The sequence below is a fragment of the Chlamydotis macqueenii genome, chromosome 26 (assembly GCF_036417535.1).
Source record: "Chlamydotis macqueenii isolate bChlMac1 chromosome 26, bChlMac1.mat, whole genome shotgun sequence".
Classification (NCBI taxonomy): Eukaryota; Metazoa; Chordata; class Aves; order Otidiformes; family Otididae; genus Chlamydotis; species Chlamydotis macqueenii.
In genome coordinates this window covers 3,324,277-3,349,687 of record NC_141581.1, presented here as the reverse complement: position 1 = coordinate 3,349,687, position 25,411 = coordinate 3,324,277, and the positions used below count along the sequence as shown (strand labels likewise).

Genomic DNA, 25,411 nt, shown 5'->3' with positions numbered 1-25,411 from the left:
TTAATAGACCCTGAATGGTTTTCTGTGCTACAAACCCAATTAAGCATTCTGAAGAGGCGGAACACTTCAGCTCAGCAACAGCGTCAAGCAAGCAGCTGTGTCTGTCCTGCTTGCAGAACCTGCATTGGCATTTCTGGGAGGCCTCAGCCCTGGGGTGTGCTTATGGGGGTCGCTTTGCTATGCATGTCCACACTGGCACCCTGGTGGGGAAGGTGATCTAGAGTGCTAAGTAGCACAGAGGATCGCCAGCCCTGAACCCCAGCTCTGCTGAAAGTGGCAGATCGCTTCTTGGTTTTGTTTCGGAATCAACTTATGTGCTGGAAGCAGAAGACTGTGATTTCTTAGTGGTGATCTCCTCAGTGCTCGGTTTGTCTCATCTTGGTCAGTTAGAGGTATTCTAGGAGCCCAAGTGCCTGTGGCACCTTTGTGTTTTCCTGGGCAGGACTGTGCTGTGCAGCTCACACTGAAGAGGGTGAATTAGGATCTGGAAGGTTCAGAGTTACAGCAGAAAGTTTAATGAAGGCTCAGGAGGCCTTGGCTGGTCCTCAACAACTCTTCTGCTGCACTCCCCTAGGGGAGAATAGAGAAGCTCTTTGACTTCTTGTCCATCAAGTCATATAACTTCTCTCTCTACAGAATTTTTTTTTAAAGTTAGAAGTTGAAACAAACTGCTTGCAGCCTCCCAGAATGGCAGACCAGAAGCGCCTTGCTTACTCCATCATCCAGTTTCTACATGACCAACTACAGAATGGGGGGCTGTCTCCGGATGCTCAGGAGAGTTTGGAAGGTTGGTGGTTGTATGCACTTCCCTGTTCATGTGCCTAGGTCTGTCAGCCCCGCACTTGAGGAAATTTGGACACTCAGTTGCACTCCTCTGCCTCTTACTTGGCTGGGCTGTTCCTAACATCAAACCTTGTTCAAGATTTGAAATTAATTTGTCTCCGTGGGGAGGTATCCAGGGCATTAGGGATGCTGATTCTTGTTCTCTTTTCAAAAGCAAATTAACATGAGGAAGGGATATACCTGGGATCAAAAGCCTCCCTGACCCTGGATTTGTGACTTAAAACTTTTATCTTAAATGAGGTGGAGGCAGGAAGTTCGTAGTGTAAAATGAGAACTTTGTTGTATGGAAGTGTTTTATACTTGCAGAGTGCTTCCCTGTTCTGCTTTTCCACAACGTGCCCTGAAGTATCTGTACAGGCTTTGCTGGTAAAGAGAGCACACTGATCTTAAAAGATCTACTTAAGGAATTTTAGTCTTTGGCCTTGTTTGTTCTGCTGAAGGAGAGTGCAGGCATGTCTGCAGAGTGGTGGGTACATTCCTGGGTGAGGCAGGAACAAGAGAGGGCAATAGGGGGGTGCTGGCTGGCAGGAAGGCTTTATTCCTGGTGCTTTTGAACTGTGAAATATGGCATAGGAGTTTTGTAAAACTGAGCTCTGTTATGTTGCTGGGAACAGCTTCATGACCAAGTGTCTGATGAGGGAGGGTTTAGTTGTTTAGTGTCTGTGCAGCTGGTGAGTGAAACATGCAGATCTCTCCCTGCTCTGTGCCACCTGTGGCTGTGGGGATGGTAACAAAGCCCCAGTTTAACTTCTACCCCCAGCCTGTGCTCTGGAGTGGGGTTGTGGGGGTTGGGGGTGGGGGTTGTGACTGACTCAATCCAGGAGCTTGGTCTCCAGAGTGAATATTTGCCCAGGTCTGAGGTTTTGGCAAAATTTGAAGATATGGCCTAAATATCAAGTCTGGTGTGTGGAAATGTGTGCTTTAGGGTGTGGTTGTTTTTTTTTTTTTCCCCTAGTGTGTTCAACAGTAAGAAGTTTAGGTGCTGTGGGAGGAGGCTAAGTATTTAGACCATATAGGGAAAGCTAATTACTTGACTCTTCTTGTCCAGTGGCCATCCAGTGCCTGGAGACAGCATTTGGGGTCTCGATGGAAGACCAAAGCCTAACTGTGTCCCAGACTCTTCCTGAAATATTTGAAGCTGCTGTAGGAAAGGTGAGCCCGTGCCCTGAAATAGGTGCTGAGCTTCCATTTAAGCAGTCAGAGCAATGAGCTCTGCTTGATTTCTGGGGTGATGCTGCCCCCTCAGAGGTGTGTGGGAGTGAAGTGTTTTGGGCTTGGTGAGCCAGTGCTTGCGAAAAGGGGGAGGTGTAGTGCATCTCAGTGGGAGTCCTTATCGCAGCACAGCATTCTCCTTTTCCTTGTAAGGAGCCTGAACACATCAGAGCAAATTTGGAGCCCATCACCCCCTCTGAAGATGACATAGCTGAAGCTGAAAGACTCAAGACGGAAGGTAACCTCCTCTGGAGCTGGTTTAGATGGTGGCAGGGCGGGAGGCTTAATTCACTCCGCGCCTGGGGAATACGTGGCATGGGAAGAAAGCAAGTGGGATCAACCCTTCCATTTCTACTTGTTTTTCCGCTTGTGCTCCAGGAGCGTGTGTATGTTGGTGTAATTTAGCTGCCACAGAGCCTAGATAGACAGCTGACTCAGCTGTCTGTCCTCTGCATCCAAAGAAATCTGTGCTGTATAGAACAGGGCATCTTTCCTGTTGAGCACTCCTCTGCATGTTGCCTTTTCTCTGCCATGCAAGGGAGCGTGATTAGTGCTGAAGTACAGCAGAGAGCTTTTTCTGAGCCAACACACTGCAGTGCTTTTCAGGATGTGGGGCTGCTTTGGGGAGGCCTCAGGTGTGCCTGAGATGGGAGGACTGCTGAGGGGGCTTGCAGAATCAGGCAACCTGGAATCGCCAAGGTGCAGATCCTCTGCCTTGCTGCTGAACATGCCTCACACTTGCAAGCAGTTTGATCAGCAGAAGTTGCAAGCTGTTGGTTTGTCTTGTTTTGTTTTCTTCTGTAGAACATAGATCCAGGCCTGTTGCTTTTGTTTTTCCCCCTTTTGCACCTGTTAATGAGCCTTTCTGATGTCTTTTTAGGAAATGAACAAATGAAGGCAGAGAACTTTGAAGCTGCTGTGTCTTTCTATGGAAAAGCAATTGAATTAAATCCATCCAATGCTGTGTATTTCTGCAACAGGTACTGATTATCTTTCTCTACCCTTGTACACCTGTTCTTGTTTTGACTACTTCTTGTTCTGATCTAAGACTGAAATGGTCAAAATCCCTTTTTTTTCTTTACAATTCTGTAGACTGCTTGTTCTGTTGCTTGCTCTTTGTGTATTTTTTTTAAGCTTCTAGTGACACATTTTCCTGTGCTGCCTGCCAGCCAGCTCTGTGCCCTGGCATCTCTAGATAGGATGTGGGTGTGGAAACAAACTCTATTAGGCATTTGAGGAGGTAGAAGGATGCCAAGAAATGCTGTCTGCTTTCATGCAATTAACTCTAAGTGGGATAGAGAGCCCAGGTTTGAAAGGCTGTGTTGATGATGGAAACAAGGGAGTGAAATAAGACAAGTTGAAGGCTTTTTTACTGAGAATTGTATAAGTTGATGTGTGTGCAAAATGGATATGCAAGCAAATTTATTATTTTTCAGTTCTAAGCAAAAGTGTTTGAAAGTTGATGGGAAGACAAATATGGAATAACAGACTTTGAATCGGGATTTGTTTTAGTTATGTGCTTATTGTGAGTACATATGTACAGCTGGCTACATGAATAACACGTCTGCACACATGCTAATGATATGGTGAGGTATTTCTTGGGGCAAGCAAGTGTAACTGGTGCTTTTAGCTTTGTTTTAGCTGCCTGAGGGTTGGTCCTGTGAGGTTTTGGGCAGGTGCCCTGATGTCAGTAAGAGCTGTGAGACTGAGGCTAGACTGAGCATGTTAAGGCTTCAAAACAAGTCTTCTCTCTCATGTGAGGTGTGCGGATGGAAATGGATGAAACAGTTATGACTAGGAAAATGAGGGATAGGGGAAGCCGAGAGAGTCTGAGTGTGATACTTGTGTGCCTCCCTGGAGCCCAGGCTCCTCTTGGAAAGGTCGTAAGCAGGAGTAGGGGCCTAGATTTACTTGCCGTAGGAGCAGCATGTGGAGCTGAGTGTTTGGATAGCAACCTGCTCACCTAGATATGGCCTGAATTTTTGTCAGGCTCACACTTGACTTTGCCTCGTACAACAGGAGATTACAGAGAGGGAACAGGGGTGACCTTGATCAGCCTACTCAAGCTGTTTGTTTTCTGTACATCTTTCTCCATTCCCTCCAGAGCTGCTGCATACAGTAAACTAGGAAACTATGCCGGAGCAGTGAGAGACTGTGAAAGAGCTATAGGCATTGATCCAAACTATAGCAAAGCTTATGGCAGAATGGGGTAAGTAAGAGCAGGTTTTTTGTGACAGAATTTTGATCTCAAAATGCCTAGTGGCAGTGATACTGTCAGTGGTATTCTGCCCTGGAAAGCCATGTGGAAATACCTAGTGTTTCACCCTTGCTGGAGGTGGAGGAAGACTGCAAGTGCTTATTTAACTCATGACTTGTAATTTTATTTCCACTTTAATAGCTTGGCCCTCTCCAGTTTAAATAAACACACAGAAGCTGTTGTTTACTACAAAAAAGCCCTGGAGCTGGATCCGGACAATGACACATACAAATCTAACCTTAAAATAGCTGAACAGAAAATGAAGGAGACTCCTAGTCCAGTAAGTTCTGAAACTAATGCTTATTATGTGTGGGTCAGATTAGAAAGAGGCTTCTTCACTGTAAGACAGGTGCTGTCTGGCAAAGCCTTGGTGATCCAAGTTGTGTTTAGAATACAAATCTTGTATGCGGGCAGAGGGGAGATAGTTAATGAGTTCTGCTCTGAACATTTCCACTAAAATATGGAGAGGGTAACTTTCTTCACTGCTTGAGTGCAGTCACCTTAGGCTTATTTGAAAGAGCTGGGAAAGGAGACTGATGAGAAGGAGTGTTTTGAAACAACAGTTTTGCCTTAAGCACCATTCTCAAAGTTGCTACTCCTGAAAACCAGCTTTTTTTTTTCTAGTGACCTGTTAGCAATACCAAAAGGGGGCTTTAGGTGGCTTTTTTTTGTACAAAGATTTTTTTTTTTCTTAAGAAATGAAACCTGGAGGCTTCCTAGCCAGAAAGCTAGTGACTGCACTGCTGATGTGTTCCATGCAGGACCATGTTAATTTATCATTTTGAAGGGAATTTTAATTTCCTAAAGCCTTCTCCAGTGCAAAAGTGACTGAGTGGACGTGTTTAGCTTGGCAATTGTAATGGGTTGCAGCTGTACACTGCTAATGTGACTCAGCTGGTGAGAGGTGATCAGTAAGTCATGTATACAAACATATGCCCTTTGACTCCCTTAGTGAGCCTAATCCCCTGAGGCTTTTACAGAAAGGGTATGGACAGAGCCACTTCTCTTTGTCATGGTTTAGGGGCTGGATTCTGTTAATACTGGGAGTAAAGTATTAGTGTTCATTGTAATGTGCATCAGGAAGTGAGAGGATGTCATAATCTGTGTGTGGTTTCTATATTCTTGCAGACTGGAGGTCCAGGAGGATTTGATTTAGCTGGCTTGCTGAACAACCCCGGCTTCATGAGTATGGTAAATTTGGACACGGATCACAGCCAAGCTTCTGATCTGTGTGTTGGTCTGTTCAGGATGAAATGTGTTGGTACACGGTGTGGAGAGCTCCTGTGTCTCTTTGGCAGATTGGTTTTCATTTCTTGGTTTCAGTGTTGCTGTGTGGAAACTGTGCTTGTGTTCAATTAAGGCCAAATGAAGAGCCAGTGACTTCTCCTTGTGATATGCTGGATGTGGAAAGGGTGCCTCTTCTGCATTACCACCCTTGTGTGTTGCTCTGTGCTTCTCTTAACTATTTTTGTCCTATTGATCTGTTTCCAAGTATTTCTGCCTCTGCTTTGTTTTGTAGTTGAATGGCACAACATCTGCATATCTACCCAGTCACTTCTGACTAAACAGAGTGTTTTTTCTCCCTTCTTTAAATAGGCATCTAACCTAATGAACAATCCACAAGTACAGCAGCTGTAAGTTGGATCTCATCTTGTGTTTCCTCTTTGAATTGCTTGTTTGAGGCTCTGTGTGTGTTTGGCATTTGTAGTAGGTCTGGACTGGTGGGAGCAGGAGGATGCTTGGGCTAGAAGTGTGGTGGGCAGCCTTTAATCCAGTCCAGTTGCTTGAGCTAGTGTGTATTTTGAGTGTTCTGGACTGTGCTGAAGAGGTATTCTTGTAAACATTTGCGGGGAGGCAGGATAGGTTGTGGCACTGGAATTGGATTTGGGAAGCCTGGGGCCAGTTTGGCTCTACTGCACAGTATTTGTGTGACCTGGAGACAGGATTTCACAGCTCCATCTTGGTCAGCGTGAGAATGCTTCCATTCTTTGTGCTGCAGGGTTACAATGATCAATTCACAATATTTGTGAGGTGTTTAGATGCTCTAAAGTCATAAAACTATAAGGCATATACCTCTCCTGACCATCCTTTCAGAGTATGGGTAGGCACCTTCTGGAGCTTGTCCTTTGATTATCATATGAGATAATTTGGCTAAAGGGCTGAGCATCAGCCACCATTTCCATTTGCTTCTGCCTGCTCCTTCCGCTGCTGTTGCCACCTGAGGTTCTGCACCAGATGCAGCCTGAGGATTTCAGAAGAAGGGGCTGTGTGTTCTGGGCTGTTCACTGTCAGTGAATCAGTGTTTAGGTTGTCCCGTCAGTAGATCCCATGTGCAGAGCAAGCAAATAGCTTGTGTGAGGAAGGGCAGTGTTTTAATTAAACGTAACGCAGGGCTGGCACACAAAAGGGGGTATCTCTGGGAATACAGTAATTGACAGGGTTATAAATACTTCTACAGATTGTGCACTTTAATGTAACAGTTACTCTTCTGCATTTAATGAACAAAAAGTTGTTGCAGAAGATTTCCTTGCAGATAACTTCATAATCTGTGTGGGAAGGTGCTGCCATTATGCTGGTGCTCCCCTCCTAGTGTAAACCAAACAACTTTTGTGTTTTCTTTTCCTGTCCTTAGCAGTAACTGTTATTTCCACAGCATGTCCGGGATGATTTCTGGTGGCCACAATGCCATGGGAGCAGCAGGAACCAGCCCCTCCACAAATGATCTTGCCAGCCTTATACAAGCGTGAGTAGGGAGCTGGGTTTTTCCTGATTGCCTTGGTCAGTAAATAGATTTGGGAGTTTTTCTGACCAGAAGTAGAACCTTGATTTAAGAGTTGAGGAAGGCTGAAATGTTGGGTGGAGTGTTGGCTCTTTTGGTGATGTGAATTACTTGTTAGACTGGAGTTTTGACAGTTGGCTGTAAAGAACTTCCTGGCACCGGGCTCTGTTTGTGTGTGTGAGAACACTAAGGGGACTGTTACTTGCTCTTCTTCAGGGGCCAGCAGTTTGCTCAGCAGATGCAGCAGCAGAATCCTGAACTAATAGAGCAGCTACGAAGCCAGATTAGGAGTCGAACTCCAAGTGCCAGTAATGAAGATCAGCAGGAATGAGTGCTCCAGGTGAGGCTGTAGCTGGGAGTGCTGCTCTACTGTGGCTGAGTGGGAATTTATGTATTTGTCTGCAATATTGGTCTTGCGCCTTAGTTTAGCAACTTGATGCGTGTCACCTCTGTAGAGACTGGGTTTTCTGCATCAGTACTGTGTCTTAGATACAAGGCTTAGCCCTCAGGAGTGCTGAGTAAGAACTTCCCTCACACATGTGGCTGACAAAAAAGATTAATTATCTAGTGTTCGTAGTGGTTAAAGGGACACTTGATTTTCTTAAAGACTGAATTTGCCAATGTCTTGTCTTCCTGTCTCTGCAGCACAGTCCATGGGAGCTATGTTCTTTGCTTTAAAAAGTGGAAGCCATGTGCGTGTTGCCATTTCTTGAGTTGGAAGTGTCCAAGAGGGGAAAAAAAATAATGGAAAAACAAAATACTTATTTGACCTGCATGTTAAGACAGATTCATGCTTTCTTTCCCTAGTCTTTGTCCCTGCTCCTCCCCCTCAGCCTTTCCATTAGACTTTTTTTTTCTTCTGGAAGATCCAGCAAGCTGAACACGAACCAGCATCAACAGTCTTTCTAAAGAAACTCAGAAAACTAACTGCACTGTTACATTTCTATGTTACTTGCTACGTGGGAATTTTTTTAACCTGTTTTTGAAGAATGATGCACTCTTCACTACAGGATATCTTCACTTTCCTGCCTGTGTGCCACTTCAAAGAAGTGTTCAAGTCCTACCTAACCCCTGTCCTGCCCTGTTTAATCTTCCTGCCAGTTACAAGACAGTAGTGTTTGAACACTCTGGAGATCATGGGATCTTCTTGCCTCTAGGAACAGGGTTTCTGTCGATTAGACTCACTGCGTTTCTCATTCAGATCTGTAGCAGCATTGCCAGTGTTGTTAATACACCAGAGTCTGGTGGTTGCCTCTCGAAGGTTGGTATAAGTGTGTTGGGGGGGGGGGTTGGGATATATGCCGGTGTGTGACTACTTTAGCGAGTGTTTTCAGGTACACTTCTTGAGGTTCTTTCCCAGTCCTGACAAAACTTGTCTAGTGTTTAGTGATTTATGGCTATGTTGTCGGAATGATCCAATCTGTGAACTAGTCAGGTGGACAGTAAGGAAGATATGATGTTTTTTGGTGTTTAAAAGATTTTTTCTTCTGCTTTTTTTTTTTTAAATCTGTCTTTTATGCATGTAAGTAATTAACCTGGTTGACTCTGCTGATGGTAGGAATAGAGGGTGCCTGAGTAGAGAACAGGAGGAGTAATAAAAATGCTGCCGGGATAGCCAGGAATCAAGTGGCTGCTGGTTCAACATGAGGGATTGATGAGGAGCAGTTATGCCTTGGCGTATTGTGTGAGATGGAGCCGGGGGGAGCTCCTGTAGCCAACTCGAGCAACCTGCAGCTTTCCACCCCTCTAGAGATACCCGTGTCCTTCCTTGGGTGAACAGAAAGTTCTGGCTGGTTTCCCTAGAAGTCACTAGTTGAGGCCAGAGGCTTATATTGACCTCAAATTGTTTTTAAAGTAGTTGTTTGATTGTCATGGGAAAGGTGCGTTCACAGCTTGACTGCTGGGTGAAAAGCACCTGGTCTGAAGGTGGGTGGGTGTGCGGTAGAGAACACCCTTTCAGGAGACCTGGTGTGGTGTGAGTGAGCAGGTATATCTGAAGAATCAAGGAAAAAAAAGTATTTGTAAATGCTCCATGAAGTAATATGTGGTTAATGTAACTTGTGAAAAATAAAATATTTGGACACTTTCTTTGTTATCCCTGTTGCCTGGATGACTGAAGCCAGACCCTTGGACCTGGGCCTGGCTTGGGTGTGGGCTTCCAGTGGTGCTGACTGCAGAGACTTGTGCGGGGTCAGAGTTCTGCTCTCTCGACCATGGCTGCTGCAAAGCCACACGTACAGATGGATTTTTGTCTGCCTCTTCCCATTTTTTTGTTCCTTCTTGCTAAAATGCTCCTCCTTTGTATTTCTGCAGCACGGAACTGGGGAGTCTTTCTTTCTGTGGCTGCCTCCCTAGCTTCCTTTAAGTTCTCTCCAGCTGTATTTTGTAACCTAGCAAAAGGGGATGTTTTGGGGCTGTATGGCAGTGCAGAAAAAGCTCAGGGTTTATTGAAAAGGAGGAAACTGCAGGGACTTTTCCCCATTTTTCAGGGCTGTTCCCCTCTCTCTTTACCCTTCTTGCTCTGTTATAGCTGTAGCTGTGTTTCCTCCTCTCTCTCGATGGTTTTCTTTTCACACCACTGATGCCAGCGTGCACATACCTGAAAGAAGCGCTCCTGCCCTTCTAAGGCTGTGGCTCGCCCTTGAAGGAGGAAAGAGGGGCTGGCAGTGCAGGACACTGGTTTGGCTGACTGGGGCTCCGTGTACCACCTGTCCTGCTGTGCCTGGACTGGATTTGAAGCAGAGAGCTGGCACCCTGCTCTCACGTTAACCACACTGGGGAGCATGCATTTTTTTTTTTAGATTCATTTCAGCTCTATGTTAACCGAATTTACATGTTTCTTTAACTAGAGGCAGCCGAAACCCTGCAGGAACAGGGGCTGTGGTGATGGAGGATGTTCTTCCCTGGCCGTAGGCCGCCCCCACGCCCTGGCGCTGTCCCCGCTCAGCACCGGTCGCCCCGGGCAGCTCAGCGGGGCCGGCGCTGTCCCGGAACGCTCCGCCGCCGTCCGCGTTTCCCGCGGGCGCTATAGGCGGCGGACCGCGGCGGCCCCCGCTCCCTCCCTTAGCCGAGGCGTGGGCGGGCTGACGTGCGGCCCTCGCGGCCAATGGGCGGCCGGTTTTCCCGCCGCGGCCAATGGGAGAGCGGCGTTGCGGGGATGGAGCCGCTTGGACGGAGCGGGAGTTGGCTCGTGAGTGTGGGGGACCGAGGGGAGGGGGCCGTTGCCGCGGTAACCGGGGGGGGGGGGGGGGGGGGGCCGGGGCCCGTTCCGTGAGGTAATGGTGGGGTTGGGGGGTCGGGAGGGGTTACGGGAGTAGCGCCGGGGCTGGGGGGCTGTTAGTGAGGTAACTGGGAGGGGCGGGGAAGGGGAGGTCGATGGCGGGGTGCGGGACGGCAGCGCCCCAGGCTGGGCCCTGTCCCCGCTGTGCGGGACACTGCCGGCCGCCGTCGTGTGTTCCCCCCCATAACTCTGCAGCCTTTTGGGGTACTTAGGCCTGGCCTGGGAGGAGCCCGCACCCCCTTCTCCAGGGAATCCCGGACGATTTCAAGCGATTTCAGGTGCTGAGAGGCGCTGGGACAAGTGCGGCTCTAGGGGAATCCGGCCTGGTCTGTTGGGGGCATCGCGAGTGCGCGGTTTTAACAGAAAAGCTGAGATTTAAAGGATCAAGAATGAGGAAACCTTTTTTCTTCTTCTTTAGAGGGCTGTCTGCTTTATATTTTTCGTTACTTGAATGTTTTATTATGGGCCACTAGGCCAAGCAGCACTTGTCTTGGGTTAATTCTTTATTACAGAAGTTTTCAGGCTCGTGAAGTAGTCCAGTCTTGGCGGTGCTGGCTCCTGAATGTGGGGCTGTCATAAAGAGCAGGCGAGGAGAAACACAAGGTATTTCTCGTACTTACTGCTTTGTTTTTCACTAAGCTGCCTTCCTTCCCGGGTCAGGGGGCACTGGAGGGCCGCTGTTCCGCCTGCTGCAGGAAGCCTGACACTTTACGCTTTGTTGGGGGCTGAGGCTGGGTTAAAACAAAGAAAAGAAACTGAAGAATAGGGTAGGGGGTTTCTGAATTTCTTACTGGAAGAGAGGTGTGTTCCAGAGGAGGTGTGAATTTTGGAAAAAGGTGGAGTTTTTTTCCTCTCCTCTGTCCTGGGAGCTGTCTGGCTGCCTGACAGAGCAAGCATGGGTGGTGCCCTCGCACCCAAGCAGGTGCAGACGCAAGCTCTCATGCTCTGTGATCCCAAAGCATCATTGCTAACGTCATTTTCCGAGAGAGCTCATTTGAAAAGCTTGGCATTGACAACACAGTCACTGTGCGAGGTGAAATCCTTGTCATTCTGTTGCCACTGAAACTACAGCGCGTGCTTTACAGAGACAGGGTGACTTGTTAGCTGTGTCAGCACAGCGCTGATGAGCGTTGGCAGTCAAGGTCTCTGGAGAGGGAACCTGTTCATCGGCTGCGCTGACAGCCTGCCTGCTGCAGGAGCCCTGTCAGCGTACACAGAGATTTCATGCTCTGGACTTGTTCAGACCTGGCTCATCTGCTTAGGTTCACCAGGAAGCGAGTCAGTGTCAGCCGAGCAGGGTTTTCTTCTGATGAACATCACTTCCCATGGATACCCAGCTGCGAGCCAGAACTGCTGTAGGTGGCCTGACCGCCACGACCTCTCTGTTTGCTCCTGCTTGAACTGCAAACTTGGAAAAAGGTTTTAAACTCCCTTACCAAATACAGAGCCATCCAGTTTCCCGCTTTCCTTTTATATTAAAATTACTATTTTTGCAGCCCACTGCATGGAAATGGTGATAGTAATTAATACTGTCAGCCCTCAAGGGAGACTTTAGCCTCAGGAATCTTTTGTATTAAAACTTAATTTGCTGCTCCAACAAGCAGATATCCGATTATTTACCTTGTCCATCACGGGTGTGGGTGTCAGCGTGGCTGGAAATGCTCTGTGTTAGCTTGTTACCCTGATACTTGCTGCAGCATCTCGTCAGCACTCAGGGCTGTCTGGCGGCCCTTGCCTGGGTGGCCTGCAAGAGAACCTGCTTGAGGTGCTGTTGATCTGACTTTACAAGTCCATTTGGTGCAAGCGGTAAGTGAATCCTCTGAGGTGCTGGCTGTGCTACTGCAAAAATGAGCAGCAGTAGAGGGACCTGTTCATGTTTGTGTATTTTTATAAATAGATTTAACGTTGTTTTGTGAAATTATTTTAGGAAAACAAGTTTAACTAGCGCTGCGTGTAAGCTGGATGGAAACGCTTTTACGTTTCAAATTAAGTCAATTTTCATGACGTAGGAAACTCAAATCTTGCATTTTTCTCTTGTATAAAACAACTTCTGCTTTCTCTTTTGTTACACCCTGTGGACAACAGAGAGCCTTGCAGTGAATTTCTATGTAGGGTTTCCCTTTAGAGATGTGCATATTGATTGGCAATCAAAACTTCCACTGACTCCTGGTACAGAGCAAATAACCAACTCTAGAGGCTGCGACCCACCCTAGCGAGATGGTGACGGTGGCTCAGGAAATCAAGCAGGAAGGAATCCAATAGTCAAGTTCAAATGGCAGTATGAAAAACCCCTGTGTGAATGTTGAAGGGAGATCTTCTCAGTTCTAGGTATTTGTCTGGGTTACAAGTACCACCAGTTTGAGTCCAGATTAATTTGTCATAGTTAAAAAAAAAAAAAAAAAGACTTGATCCTTTGGGCTCAAGTGGATCTTTTTGCAGGATCAGATGTTTTGCAGTTAAGTTAGTAAGTTAAGTTAGTTTGCTGCAGTGAAATTATTTTCTGACAGTTTTTCTGTTCTTTGTGTGTTGGGTGCTGCCTTTGTGACTTCCACCCATCACCTCTGGGGAGTTAAGGTGACAGCCGTACAGTGGCTGGTGTGCACTTTGGGATGCAAGGTGCTGTTCTGCACAGTATATGCTGACCTAGGAAAATCTCTCTTGTTTTACTCCCATCCACAGGTACTGAGCCCAGGAGCACCTTTCTCTTGAGGTCTGTCTGTGCTGTCACCTGCCAATGTACCTGCTCTAACAGCAGCTGGAGGGATCCCCACCAGCTGCCGTCCGCAGGGCCCTTGGCAGGAAGCGCTCACCGGGAGCACCATGAAGATTGTGGTCACCAAAGTGCTGTGTCTGCTGGGCATCTGTGTCCTCATGTTGGCTGGGTCACTCCTCCCCGTCAAGATAACTGAGGCTGATTACAAGAAAGCTCATCTCTCCAAGAAGGTCCTTGCCCTCTGCAATTCTTTTGGAGGAGGGGTCTTCCTGGCCACCTGCTTCAATGCCTTGCTGCCTGCTGTGAGAGAAAAGGTAACTGCATATGAGCAATATTAATGAACCTGTGCCGCTGAGTATGTTAGGGACACCTGTGTGGGGGTGACCACCCTCCCCTCTCCTGCCCTGCAGCAGCCCAGGCCACCAGACCTCTGCCCCTGCAGAAATGGGGGTGAAGTGTCTGCGCCTCGCCAGAGCGGCCCCTGAAGGCTCCTCGGAAACGGCTGCGCTGTGCCTGGCGTTTCAGATCAGGAGAGCGAGCTGCGCCCGCCTCCCATTCGGCTGCTGCTGACTGTCCATGTGGAGTAACTGGAGACTATTTTTTGATGCAGAAGGAGGCTGAGCATTGCCTGGGGTGTGAGGCTTAAACTCCTGCCACTTAGCCTGTGTTTAAAACACTTTCAGACAGCCAGAAAGCTTCTGCTGGAAGAGAAATAGATTCCCTGTCTCTTACGCTGAGGCCTGTATACAAGGGTATTAAAGCATCATGGATCAATTTAGTGTCCATTTAGGGTTGTGTGAACACAATAGGAATATTTGCCTTTCAAGGGACAAAGGTGACTGATTCAGTATGAATTGTTTGCTTTGTTCCAGCTCGATGAAGTTCTCAGGCAGGGGAACGTGACCACCAACTACCCGGTGGCTGAGACCATCATGATGGTTGGCTTCTTTATGACAGTCTTTGTGGAGCAGCTCATCTTGACCTTCCAGAAGGAAAAGCCCTCCTTCATTGACTTAGAGACCTTCAATGCCGGTTCGGATGTCGGGAGTGACTCCGAATACGAGAGTCCCTTCATCGCATCTTCCCGAGGGCGCGCGTTGTACAGTGCGCACAGTCACCACTCCCACAGCCTGAACATCCAGGAGCTCTCCCGCTCCAGCCCCTTACGGCTCATCGGGCTGGTGTTTGCTTTGTGTACGCACTCCATCTTCGAGGGACTGGCCCTGGGCTTGCAGGAGGAGGGTGGCAAAGTCATAAGCTTGTTCCTGGGAGTTGCTGTTCATGAGACACTGGTAGCAGTGGCACTGGGCATCAGCATGGCCAAGACCTCGTTGCCGCTGAAGGATGCTGTGAAGATGGCTGTGACGGTGAGCCTGATGATTCCTCTGGGCATTAGCATTGGGATGGGGATTGAGAGCACCCAAAATACAGCCAGCAACATTACTTCCCTGCTCCTGCAAGGCATCGCGGGGGGCACTTTCTTGTTCGTCACCTTCTTTGAGGTCCTTGCCAAGGAGTTGGAAGACAAGAACGACCGACTCTTGAAGGTTCTCTTTCTGGTGCTGGGCTACACTGCTCTGGCTGGGCTGGTCTTCTTCAAGTGGTGAGTACGGGAGCAATGGGAAGCAAATCTCACCTTCCTTTGCCAACGGCACCAGAGATGGGCCTCCTCTTCAGCCAAGGGGGACACTGAAGCTCAACAGCCAAGTGAAACAGGCGCTATTTCCGTACCGGCCTGAAGAAGGAGAATTCCTTCCTGTGTGCTCAGAGGGAGATAAAAATGAGGGGTGTCTCGGTGTAGGTGTTGCAAGGTATTGTCCCTGTTCATTGGGTCTGCGGGTGCAGCAGCTTGTGTGGAGATTAGTCGATGTAGACATTAAGAATCTGGTTCGGAGGCTGCCTTCAAAGAGCTCGTCAAGCATGTGGTTTCATGTTAATCAGCACGGCCAGCCCCCTCCCTCCTTCCCCAGTGCAGAAACTGCTGCTGAGAGCCCGCTCCCTTGGCTCTTGGGCTGTGAGAAGGTGAGAAACAGTAACAGAAATAAAGTCAAAAGCAGGTGGGATCATGGATCGCACAGCTGCACTAAGCTGCTTTTGCTGGTTTAGTTTTGAGCAAAACCCGGTTGTAATAACTGCCAAAAATAACATCTCTTCTGGGGCCGCTCGGTGTGCCTGGGGCCGCAGCTCACTGTGAGCAGAGCTGCCATTTTAACCCACGAGTGGCTCTGGCAGCTTTCGTTTCTCAGAGTGATTAATGGAAGAAACGAGGCCAGGCCATGCCCCTGTCCCATGCTTCGTTCTCTGCGTCTCATCTGTATGTTGAGCATTCCCTAAAGAAAACCTCCGGCAGCGTGTTAATATACACATCATTGGAAAATCCTCGCATCCTTGTCTGAAGGCCCTTCTGCAGCGCTTGTGGAGCCCAGGATCCATTAGTTTGTAAGAAATGGGCAGCAGCAATTTCCAGCATTAATATTTTAGGGTGAGTGCTTGTGCTTTAACGGTCTGCAGTGAAATGGGTTTAGCAGTTGCCATCAAACGCAACTTCAGAGCTGCTCCCAGAGCCTCTGCTCTCGCTGTCAGCAGGCTCACGTGGCTTTGCAGAGCGCTTTGTCGGTGTTTTCAAAGGAGAGAAATCTCTTCCCTGGGGGTTTATGAGGTTGTGGAAGGGCTGATTAGAGGCGCTCACAATCTGACTGCACACAAGCAGATCTCTCCATGTCCCCAGAGCATGTCCCCCGGGGAAGCTCAGCCTGCTGCAGATCCTGTTGTGATCTTTCGGATTTCCCCTCCTGGGCTTGTATCAGAGGCTGGAACAGGGAACCCGCCCTTCCCACAACAGCTCCCACTCCGCAGCCCAGCAGGGTAACGCAGCCGTTCGCTCCTCGCCGGCCTCTCGCGGAGGATGTATTTTAATTAGATGTTGCCTTCACTTCTGCAGCGGCTTCCACAGGCAGAGCAGAGCTTTTGGAAGCGCTGATGGAATTATAACGATGTAGAGCGGGCTGAGCTGTGGCGCAGTCCCTGTTTATTGTGATCCAAGTGGGGAAGAAGGATGGGTGAGACTGGGAAGCAGCATCTTGGAGCTAGTGGTTGGCACAGCTGCAGCATATGGAGGCTGATGAGGATCATCTGACAGTTCCTGGTGCTGGGTATTTTAATTGCTGCAACATACTGAAGTCAATTAATCTTCCTTTGAAAAACCTGGAGTGGAAGGGGGGAGGGAAGGTTATTTTAGGCCTCAGATGACACAAATTAGCAGGGCCTGATGATAATGTAATTTGCCTTGACATGATAAACCTCTGTGTGTTATTTCACTTCTCCCAGGCAGCTCGTGCAGGGCCGTGTTGCTCCCATCGGGTGTTTTTCCATGTTGGTGGCTGTCCCAGGCAGGGGCGTGGGGGAGCACAGCACCCCGTGTCCCTTCTTGGGCACGGCCCCTGCCTTCCTGCCTCTGCCTCTTCCTCTTCCTTTCTGCAGCTAATGTTTTTCTTGTAGTGGCCCTGTCTGGGCAAATGCGAGCATCTCCCAGAGTATGGGTGGAGGCAGAGCCCCAAAGTCATGCTTCCCCTGTTTCATCTTCTTCATCCTTCCTCCTCATCCGCAATCCAGGGGCTGATGCGCTGCAGCCAGGAGAAGACGTTGATGCGAGGAGATTTCTTAACCGGTGCCCGGAAGCTCGGTAGGGATCTGTTGCCATGAGCAGGGATTCCCCCCCCCACAATGAGGGGTCAGTGTGACAGCGGGGGGAGTGTGACAGCATTTCTTCTGGTGGAGTCTGAGATCTGGGCTGGCTGGGAGAGCAGGGAGTGGGGGTGGTAGAGCTGAATGGGCTCCCTCCTGCCTGGGGTGGGGGGTTCGCCTGTGAGCAGCAGCATCCAGCGTTCCTGGATTGGTGTAGGGGCGGAGAAGGATGAGCCCAGTCTGCTGCTCCCAATAAAGGCTCTGGCCTTCTCCCTGTGGTGTCACTTGTTTATTTGAAGTTTCCCTGTCGCTCCCCCGGCTGCTCAGATCACGCGGCAGGCGCATGTGCACGTTCCCGAGGTGGGCTGAGCCCTCCGAGAGGCAAATCCCACCCAGGAGCCTGGGTGGGCGGCAGTGTGGGGCTGCTTGCCAGACCCCGGCACAGCTGCACCGAGCTTGGGGGGAGGGGGGCACGACCCTCTGGTGCCCCATTCTCCCACCCTGCTCAGCATCGGCGTGATTCAGCCCCGCGTGTGCGGCCGGCAGCATCCCTGTTGCGTAAGGCTTGGCGGGGAGCTGCGGAGTGAATGAAATGGAGGAGGAGCTGCAGCTAAAATGATCAAGGAAATTCATTCATTTCCCCTAACGAGGAGTATCCATCCAGCTAATAACACTGTGGGGATGGCGGGGCGCCCAGCAGGGTGGTTTGTCATCTGGAGGGGGGCTGTGGCTGCTGGCCCGGGCCTTGTCCCCGAGGGGCAAGGCTGGTGGCCCCTGGGGGAGAGGTGGCCATGGCCCATCCCCCTGCCCCCCCCCCACCCCGAGCTCCCACTGGGCCCAGCAGCACTTCTTGATAGGATGCGTGTTGGCAGCCGCGTGGGTGCTGCCATGGCCCCGTTCCTCTGCTGGCAGCTATTAATAGCCTCTGCGGATTTTAATTGCTGCCGCTTGGGAGTGAGCGTGAGTCACAGGGCCTGGCAGCCCCCAGCCACAGTCCCCAGCGCCCGCGGACCCTGGCTGCGGCAGGGACCTTTGAGCTCCTGGGCCCGCTGTCCCCCGTGCCGGCTGCGGGACCCTTGGCGGGGTGGCCTCGCTGGCAATGGTCGGCGCTTGAGCCTGTACCACCAAGCTGCTCAGGCCCCAGTCCTGCCTGGCTGGGCTCAGCTGGCACCCGTGGGATCCCCAGCCCCACGGGGTGCCACCCAAGGACCCCCAGCATGTCCTCCTGCTGTGAGAAGCAGCTCTGCCCCCAACCAGGGCCCTTCTGGGGTTTTGGGGCTCCTGACCCTGCTCTGCCTCAGCCCCCGGGGAGGGGACGCCCTGGGCTTGGTGACAGAGCCCCTGTGGTGCCACCGTGCACATGTGTGTGTACATGCGTATGCTCAGGCTCCCAGTCCTGTGCTGGCGTGGCATGGTGGCAGTGCGGGCAGCTGTGTCCCCAAAGCTGAACCCCACAGCCTGGCCCACCCCCAACTGCCATGGGGGCTTACGGCACCCTGCCAGCTCGGGGCTTCAGCATCTGTCTGTCCTGTCCGTGTGTCCTTGTGTCCCCCGTCACCATCTTTGGGTTTCTGTCCCCATCCCTGTGTCCCTGGGCTGTGCATGCTTGGCTGTGTATCTGTGTTCCTCTTCACGTGTGTCTGTGTGTCCGTGTGTCCCTGTCTGTAAATCCCCATCCTTGTGTATCCCTGTCCATCTGTCCCCATCCTTGTCTGTGTGTCCCTGTCCGTACATCCCTATCCCCATCCCTGTCCGTCTGTCCCTATTGCTGTCCATCTGTCCTAGTCCGTGCATCCCCATCTGTCACCGTCTGTGTGTCCCTGTCCGTCCGTGCATCCCCATCCCGTCTGTCCTTGTCTGTTTGTCCCCGTTCCCCACCCCGTCCCGGAGCCGCTCGGGGGTCCGGTGGCCCCAGGCGGGGCGGGGCGCGGCGGGTGGGGCCCGGCGGCGGGGCGGGATCGGCTCTGCGGCGACCGCACCGCCCCCCACCGAGCCGAGCCGAGCCGTGCCGAGCCGGCCCCGCCGCACCGAGCCGGGCCCCGCCGCATCGGGCGGACCGGAGCCGCCGCCCCGGGCCGGGCCATGCGCTGAGCCCGCAGCCGAGGGCGGATCCCGGGCCGGACACGGTGAGACGGCGGGCACCGCAATGCGACCGGGCGCGGCGAGGAGCGGGGGGAAGAGCCCGCGGGGGGGGGGGGGGGGGGACGGGGGGGGGGACGGGACGGAGGCGGGGGAAGGGGGGGCGACAAGGGCAGTGCGCGGCCGGGGAGCGGGGCTGAGACCCCGGCCCGGGGCGGTCGGACCCTGCCTCTCTGTCTCCATCCGGCCCCTTCTGCCCCTGCCCCAGCCCCTCCATCCCGCCCCAGCGCCCCTCCGCCCTGCCCCTCCATCCCGCCCCAGCGCCCCTCCGCCCTGCCCCTCCATCCCGCCCCAGCGCCCCTCCGCCCTGCCCCTCCATCCCGCCCCAGCGCCCCTCCGCCCTGCCCCTCCATCCCGCCCCAGTGCCCCTCCGCCCTGCCCCTCCATCCCGCCCCAGTGCCCCTCCGCCCTGCCCCTCCATCCCGCCCCAGTGCCCCTCCGCCCTGCCCCTCCATCCCGCCCCAGTGCCCCTCCGCCCTGCCCCTCCATCCCGCCCCAGCGCCCCTCCGCCCTGCCCCTCCATCCCGCCCCAGTGCCCCTCCATCCCGACCCTCCAGCCCTCCGTCTGTCTCCCTCAACACTCAGGTTCCGAGTGGGAGGGTGCTGGGGTGGGGGTGCAGACACCCCGGCAGGACCAGACCCCCACCCCTGGGATCCGGAGAGGATGCCGTGGTCCGGACCCGCAGGCACAGAAGGGATTGTTTGGGGGTGTGGGGGTGTGGGGTGTGTGCTGGGCACAGGTCACGGGGCTTTTGGGCACCTGTGGGCGCCGGGAAGGCCCATCCAGCCCAGCCCCTCGGCCCCAGCGCCCCACACCGTGGCCCTGAGGCCAGTGGCACTTTTGGCCATGGCGCAGGCAGGTGGGACGGGCAGGACCCTCACCAGCCCAGGCCCGGATTCAGCCTTGACCACATCTGGGGTCCCAGGAGCCAGTGACCCTTCTGATGCAGTGGGATCCAAGGGGCGCTTTTCTGCCCTCGATGGGACGAGATCCTCAGGTGCCCGACGCCGCAGTGATGGGCTCTTTCCCCAGCTCCCAGCCCTTCGCTCGCCTGGTGCAGGCACTTGCACCTGGGATTTAGGGACGTGTCAGGGAATCGGGGGTGATCTGGACCCACCGTGGGGTGGGGAAGGGGCTGGTTCACCCAGAAGTGCCCAGGGACGAGGAGGCTGAGGTGCCCAGGGCGCCCACCAGCACGGGGCTGCCCAAGGCGTTTTCCCCGTCCCCCCTTCCAGGCCTGTTGGTCCCTGGATTGAGGTGGAGGGTGGCAGGAGCAGACCTGACCCCCTCCAGCAAGGGGGGTCCAAATCGAGAGAGAAACTGAGGCAGGGCCTGGCTGAGGTGATGCTCAGTGTCGGCCGCTCTTTGTTCCCCCTTGTTTCACACCCCAGGGCCACATCGCTTGGGGAATGGGGCACGAGTGGGGGACCCTGCCCGGGTCTCTACATCCCCTGCAAGCAGGCACTGAGGTTTGGCAGCCCGAAGGGCACCGACGGGGGTCTCCAGGCCTGCAGGCCATCAGCCTGCGGGCCTGCCACCCTCTGCAGCGCCCACGTCTCTCCGCTCCCCGCTGCATCCCCGGGGTGGGAGCGGGGCAGACGGATGGTGCGGGGCGGCACGGCACAGGGTAGGACAGGGTGGCAGGCGCCGAGGTCTGCGCGTGAAATGGCACCTCTGTACTCAGCGGCCGCAGCAGCCGCATGTGGGAGAGCCGGAGGGGCTGCTTGAGGGCCCCGGGTGCTACCAGCTCCTCACTGGGCCAGCAGCTGCCCCATAGGACTGCTTCTGCTGCTTGAGGGGTCCCACAGGTCACCAGCGTTTCCCCCCCTAGCATGCTGCCCAGCAGCCTCGGCCGCAGCTGCTGCGCCGGCGGCCGCGGCTCAGCCATATGGCCACAGCGGGCGGCCGGTAAAAATAGCAAATACTGCTGCACCCTGGGGCGGGCGGCGAGCACTGTCCTGCCCCAGCCGCCCGGCAAGGGCGTCGCAAGGGCGCAAGGGGGACCAAGACCCGCCGGTTGCATTGGTCCAGTGGGAGCAGGGGGGGTGTAAGCTGGGCTGGGGGGAGGGGGCTGCCTCATTCTTCCCCCAGCCTGGTACCCAGGGGTCCATCCTGAAGCCCCTGCTCCTAGCGTGACGCCTCCCTCTGCCCTCTCCTTCGCAGCAGCAGCAGCATCTGCAGGGCAAGATGCCGGAGCAGAGCAACGACTATCGGGTGGTGGTGTTTGGCGCTGGTGGTGTGGGCAAGAGCTCGCTGGTGTTGCGTTTTGTGAAGGGGACCTTCCGGGACACCTACATCCCCACCATCGAGGACACCTACCGCCAGGTCATCAGCTGCGACAAGAGCGTCTGCACCCTGCAGATCACCGACACCACGGGCAGCCACCAGTTCCCTGCCATGCAGCGCCTCTCCATCTCCAAGGGCCATGCCTTCATCTTGGTCTTCTCCGTCACCAGCAAGCAGTCACTGGAGGAGCTGAAGCCCATCTACCAGCAGATCGTTCAGATCAAGGGCAGCGTGGAGAGCATCCCCATCATGCTGGTAGGCAACAAGTGCGACGAGACGCAGCGGGAGGTGGAGAGCAGGGAGGGGGAGGCCATGGCCAAGGAGTGGAAGTGCGCCTTCATGGAGACCTCAGCCAAGATGAACTACAATGTCAAGGAGCTCTTCCAGGAGCTGCTGAACCTGGAGAAGAGGAGGAATGTCAGCCTCACCATCGATGGGAAGCGCTCCAGCAAGCAGAAGAGGACAGACAAAATCAAGGGGAAGTGCAGCGTCATGTAGAGCCCTGGACTGGCCCGCACCCCGACTCCGGTCCCCTCCTCTTTCCCCCCACAACTGGACGTGGCATCGCAGCCGGGCCATCCCCTCGTCCTCCGTGCCATCACTGTGACCACGCGCAGGGGGACACGGGGGCATGGCCCCGGGTTCCGGGGGCAAAGATGAGGCATCCTGCCCCAAGACGAGGGGTGCTCGGCCGCCCCCATGCCTCGACGTGACCGAGGAGCACGCGGCTGCGCACCCTCTGCAGCACAACCGGTGGCACTGGCCAGTCCCCATCCCTGCTGGGGGAGCCCACGGTCCTTGTGGGTGGGAAGGGACGGTGCAACGTGGGGGGTGTCGCTCACCCTCGGGGACAGTCACCTGCGCCCCAGGCTCTCCCCGTGCCCCCATCCCCACACCATAGCCCTCTGCTCCTGCAGGCAGAGACTTGAGGTGGGAGCAACCCCCGCATGGTGCCCGCTGCCACCGAGCCCCCAGCCCGGCCCGGTGCTGGAGCCACCAGCCCAAGCACAAAGCCTCGGGACCGAGGGAGGCCCTGACCCAGCACAATCCTGGTGAGCTCCGGCAGGAGACCCCCGGCCCCGTGGCCGGCCGGACCCCCGCACACCCCCCCACCACTGCCCCCTTCCCCAATGAGCCCTGCAGCCCAACTGGGCCACGATGCCACAGTGGTGGGCACTGCTGCTGCCTGCCGCAGTGCCCCACCGGCTCAGCTTCCCCCTGCTCCCGCAGGGTCCCTGCCGCAGGGTGGCCTGGCCCCACACCCCTGGGACCCCTAACCCTCCCCCCCTCCCTGAGCTCTGCTGCAGCCCTGCTTGTTCCCCCCGGCCGGAGCAGGGCCCCCGCACAGTCACCAGCCCCTCGTCCCAGCGGGGTTTGGCCCCCTCACTTTGGCCCGCTCACCCTCCATGGGGCTGACCTCGGGGGTGGGGGGGGGGATCCCAGAGCGGGGGGCCCCGGACTGGCTGGGCCCCTGCACCGCACCTAGCTCCCCCCCACCCACCGCTTTTTAGAGCAGGACCTGAGCGCCCAGGGGACAAGGTGACATTACGATGTAGCCTTTATTCTAGAAATAGTCTTCCTTCAATAAAGAGATGAGAAACGTCCCTGCAGAGCAGCAGCGAGCCGGGGGCTCGAGACTGGGTGAGGGGGCCACAGCGCGGCCTGAAGGAGTGAAAAGAGGGATGGGGCTGCGTGCGTGTGCGTGCGTGTGCGTGCATGTCTGTGCATGCATGGCCGTGTGCTTGCACAGGTGTGTGCACAGTGCATGTGCAAGCATGCACACATGCACATATGAGCATCTGTGCCAATGCACATGTACGTACTGTGTACACACACATACCATACATGTGCACACGCATGCACATGCACATACCGTGTGCAGACACGTGCCATACCATGTGCACACGTGTTTGCCTGCGTGCCCGTGCACCCTGGCAGCTCCTCACTGCCGGTGGGTGGCCCCTGACCCTCGCTGTCCCCCGTGGGGAGGGGGTGGGAGTGCGGCGCATGCATCATCATGCCTGTTGCCATGGAAACCATCTGCTCCCCGGGCGCAGGAGCTGCGTGGGCACGTGGGCGTGGGGGGGGGGGGGCGGCGAGGGGAGTGGGGCTGCTGCAGGCTGCAAGGGCCTTGGCAAGGGCACAGCTCCGTGGGGACATCATGGCTCTATGGGGATGGTCATGGCTCCAGGAGGATGGTCACGGCTCCATGGGGACATCATGGCTCCGTGGGGATGGTCGCGGCTCCGTGGGGATGGCTGCAGGTCCACGGGGACACGCAGAGTTCCACAGGGACAGTCACAGCTCCGCAGGGATGTCACAACTCACTGGCACCGTCCGTGGGATCCAGTCGTGTCCCCGTGTCCCTCCCGTGGGCTGGGGGGAGCCAGGACCTGGGGTAGGTGCTGGGGCAGGAGGGTGGGACAGACACAGGCGGGTGCAGGGACATTGGTGCCAGTCCCCACCTGCTGGGACTCCCAGGACCTCCTGGGGCTGCAGAGGCCCTGGTGAGGCCGGGGGGCTCACAGGTATTGGGGGTGGGGGGCGAGGGCTCTGTCCCCCTCCCATTCTCAGCTCTCTGGTCCCCCACCTCTGTCCTCACACTGTCCCCCCACCCTAGGCGGTGCAAATGGGGACCCCTGCCCGTATGGAGGGCTGTGGTCCCGCCGCAGCGTGTGGTGTCCCTTGGGATGCCCCTCAGGATGCTCCTGCTCTCGGCCAAGGCCACTTGCTCCCAGGGGGGTCTGGCCCCCCGTGCCCAAACCCAGCACCCAGCAGCCATCAGCCCACCCAGGTCAGGGGCACTCCAAGCCCCCAAAAAACACAGGCAAGAACGGCGGCGCGGGATCGAGACAGACGAGCCGAGGTGCAGCCGTTCCCCGAGCTCCCAAGGAGCTATCGCCACAGCCCAGGGCCGTAAAAACACTTAAAAACACAAATCCAGTGTTTGGGACCCAAACCAGCTCCTGGCAGCGTGCGTCATGCCGGGACCTGGGGGCTGCATCGGACATTGTCCGTCGTGTTCCACCTCCGGCTGGGCTCTGCCCTCCACGTCGCAGCCCCGAGCGCAGCCCCGTCTGCGGCCAAAGCGGTTTATAACACCACGGGCAAGGGCATATGGGAGCAAACTGGATTAGGGGAAAAAATCAGCCTTCTTCCCGCTAACAGGATTACCGGGTTTTCGGCCTAATGTTAGTGCAGCTGCCGGCGAGGGCTGGTGTGCACCCAGCAGTGGGGCCACGTCCCCCTCCTGGGCACGGGGCACCAGCGAGGCTGGTTCAGACCCAGTGTTTCTCCATCTCTGTTCACGCCGGGACCAGAGCTGTGAACTGGTGCGTACTGGTGTGGCCTAGCTGTAGGCAGACACCGCACCAGGAAGCGCTGCCAGAGAGTGATGGCTGCTGCCCCTCCTGCCCCGGGGACACGACTCTGTCCCCACCACGGTGACTCCTGTGGGGGGACACCGGGCCCCCCCCCTCACCATGCTGGCACCGGGAGCCAGGCACTGCTGGGCCCTGTCCTGCCATGCTCACCCCATGCCGGCAGTGGCAGCTGAGGGAATCAAAGCCTTGATTCGCAGCCACGCTGCGCCAGCGAGTGCGGTTTCCTGCTCCCCCGGCACTGATGGTGTCACTCCCGCCTGTTGCTGATCCATCCCTCTGGGGATTTTCCCCTTGAGAACGGCTGGGCCAGGGCCTGGGGTGAGGGGGAGACCGGGGCTGCGGCGCCCGGCAGAGCCCAGCCCGGCCTGGCGTAAAGCAGAGCAGCCCCAGGGCTGCTGCACCCGGGGCCAGAGCATCGGAGGGACACAGGGTAGGGGACAGCAGGGCGAGGGGCTCTGCCCAGGGGCACGGGACCACCCTTTTGCCCCTGCCCTACCCCATCGCAGCCCCACCCCAGGCCGGAAAGGCTCTGCTGGGGGGTTTGGGGTCTCCCCAGTGTTGGGGCGGGGGGTTTTCCAGGCCGGCCTGGGATCCCCGTGGAACACTGGCGCCGACACATCTACCCCCCCGCCCCGGGACTGGTCAGGGCGCTGGGGGGCAGCAGGCAGCGCAGCACCCTGGATTTTTGGGGGGTGCCCCGGAGGTCTTGTGGGGGCACGGCCAGGCTGCTCTGCGGGCCCGGGAGGGGAGCGGATGGGGGGATCTGGGGGGATTTTGGGGACACGTGAAGGGATTTCGGCGGCCCCGGTGCCTCGCGCCGCGGCTGCCACGTGC

General features: G+C 55.0%; 3 protein-coding genes across 7 annotated transcripts; all 3 read left to right on the top strand.

Moving 5' to 3' along the window:
- Positions 1 to 636: 636 nt before the first annotated feature.
- SGTA (small glutamine rich tetratricopeptide repeat co-chaperone alpha) lies at positions 637 to 13,155 on the top strand. Of its 3 annotated transcripts, none has more exons than XM_086767136.1 (11): positions 637 to 787; positions 1,892 to 1,995; positions 2,209 to 2,293; positions 2,936 to 3,035; positions 4,160 to 4,264; positions 4,454 to 4,592; positions 5,441 to 5,503; positions 5,909 to 5,946; positions 6,966 to 7,055; positions 7,308 to 7,431; positions 13,051 to 13,155. In XM_086767136.1, exons 1-10 carry the CDS (start codon positions 688 to 690, stop codon positions 7,420 to 7,422), a joined length of 939 nt encoding a protein of 312 aa, XP_086623262.1. In that variant the 5' UTR covers positions 637 to 687; the 3' UTR covers positions 7,423 to 7,431; positions 13,051 to 13,155. The 3 variants fall into 3 exon arrangements, with proteins under 3 accessions (XP_086623262.1, XP_086623261.1, XP_086623260.1); XM_086767135.1 differs by lacking the exon at positions 13,051 to 13,155 and adding an exon at positions 7,899 to 9,179; XM_086767134.1 differs by lacking the exon at positions 13,051 to 13,155 and adding an exon at positions 7,737 to 9,179.
- Positions 13,156 to 13,190: 35 nt separating this feature from the next.
- Positions 13,191 to 17,038, top strand: SLC39A3 (solute carrier family 39 member 3). 2 transcript variants are annotated; one of them, XM_086767133.1, is made up of 3 exons: positions 13,191 to 13,398; positions 13,957 to 14,451; positions 14,546 to 17,038. In XM_086767133.1, exons 1-3 carry the CDS (start codon positions 13,192 to 13,194, stop codon positions 14,627 to 14,629), a joined length of 786 nt encoding a protein of 261 aa, XP_086623259.1. In that variant the 5' UTR covers position 13,191; the 3' UTR covers positions 14,630 to 17,038. The 2 variants fall into 2 exon arrangements, with proteins under 2 accessions (XP_086623259.1, XP_010117405.2); XM_010119103.2 differs by having other exon boundaries at positions 13,957 to 17,038.
- Positions 17,039 to 18,772: 1,734 nt separating this feature from the next.
- On the top strand, positions 18,773 to 22,798 carry DIRAS1 (DIRAS family GTPase 1). Of its 2 annotated transcripts, none has more exons than XM_086767241.1 (2): positions 18,773 to 18,894; positions 21,075 to 22,798. In XM_086767241.1, exon 2 carries the CDS (start codon positions 21,096 to 21,098, stop codon positions 21,690 to 21,692), a length of 597 nt encoding a protein of 198 aa, XP_086623367.1. In that variant the 5' UTR covers positions 18,773 to 18,894; positions 21,075 to 21,095; the 3' UTR covers positions 21,693 to 22,798. The 2 variants fall into 2 exon arrangements, with proteins under 2 accessions (XP_086623367.1, XP_086623366.1); XM_086767240.1 differs by having other exon boundaries at positions 21,072 to 22,798.
- Positions 22,799 to 25,411: the final 2,613 nt, after the last annotated feature.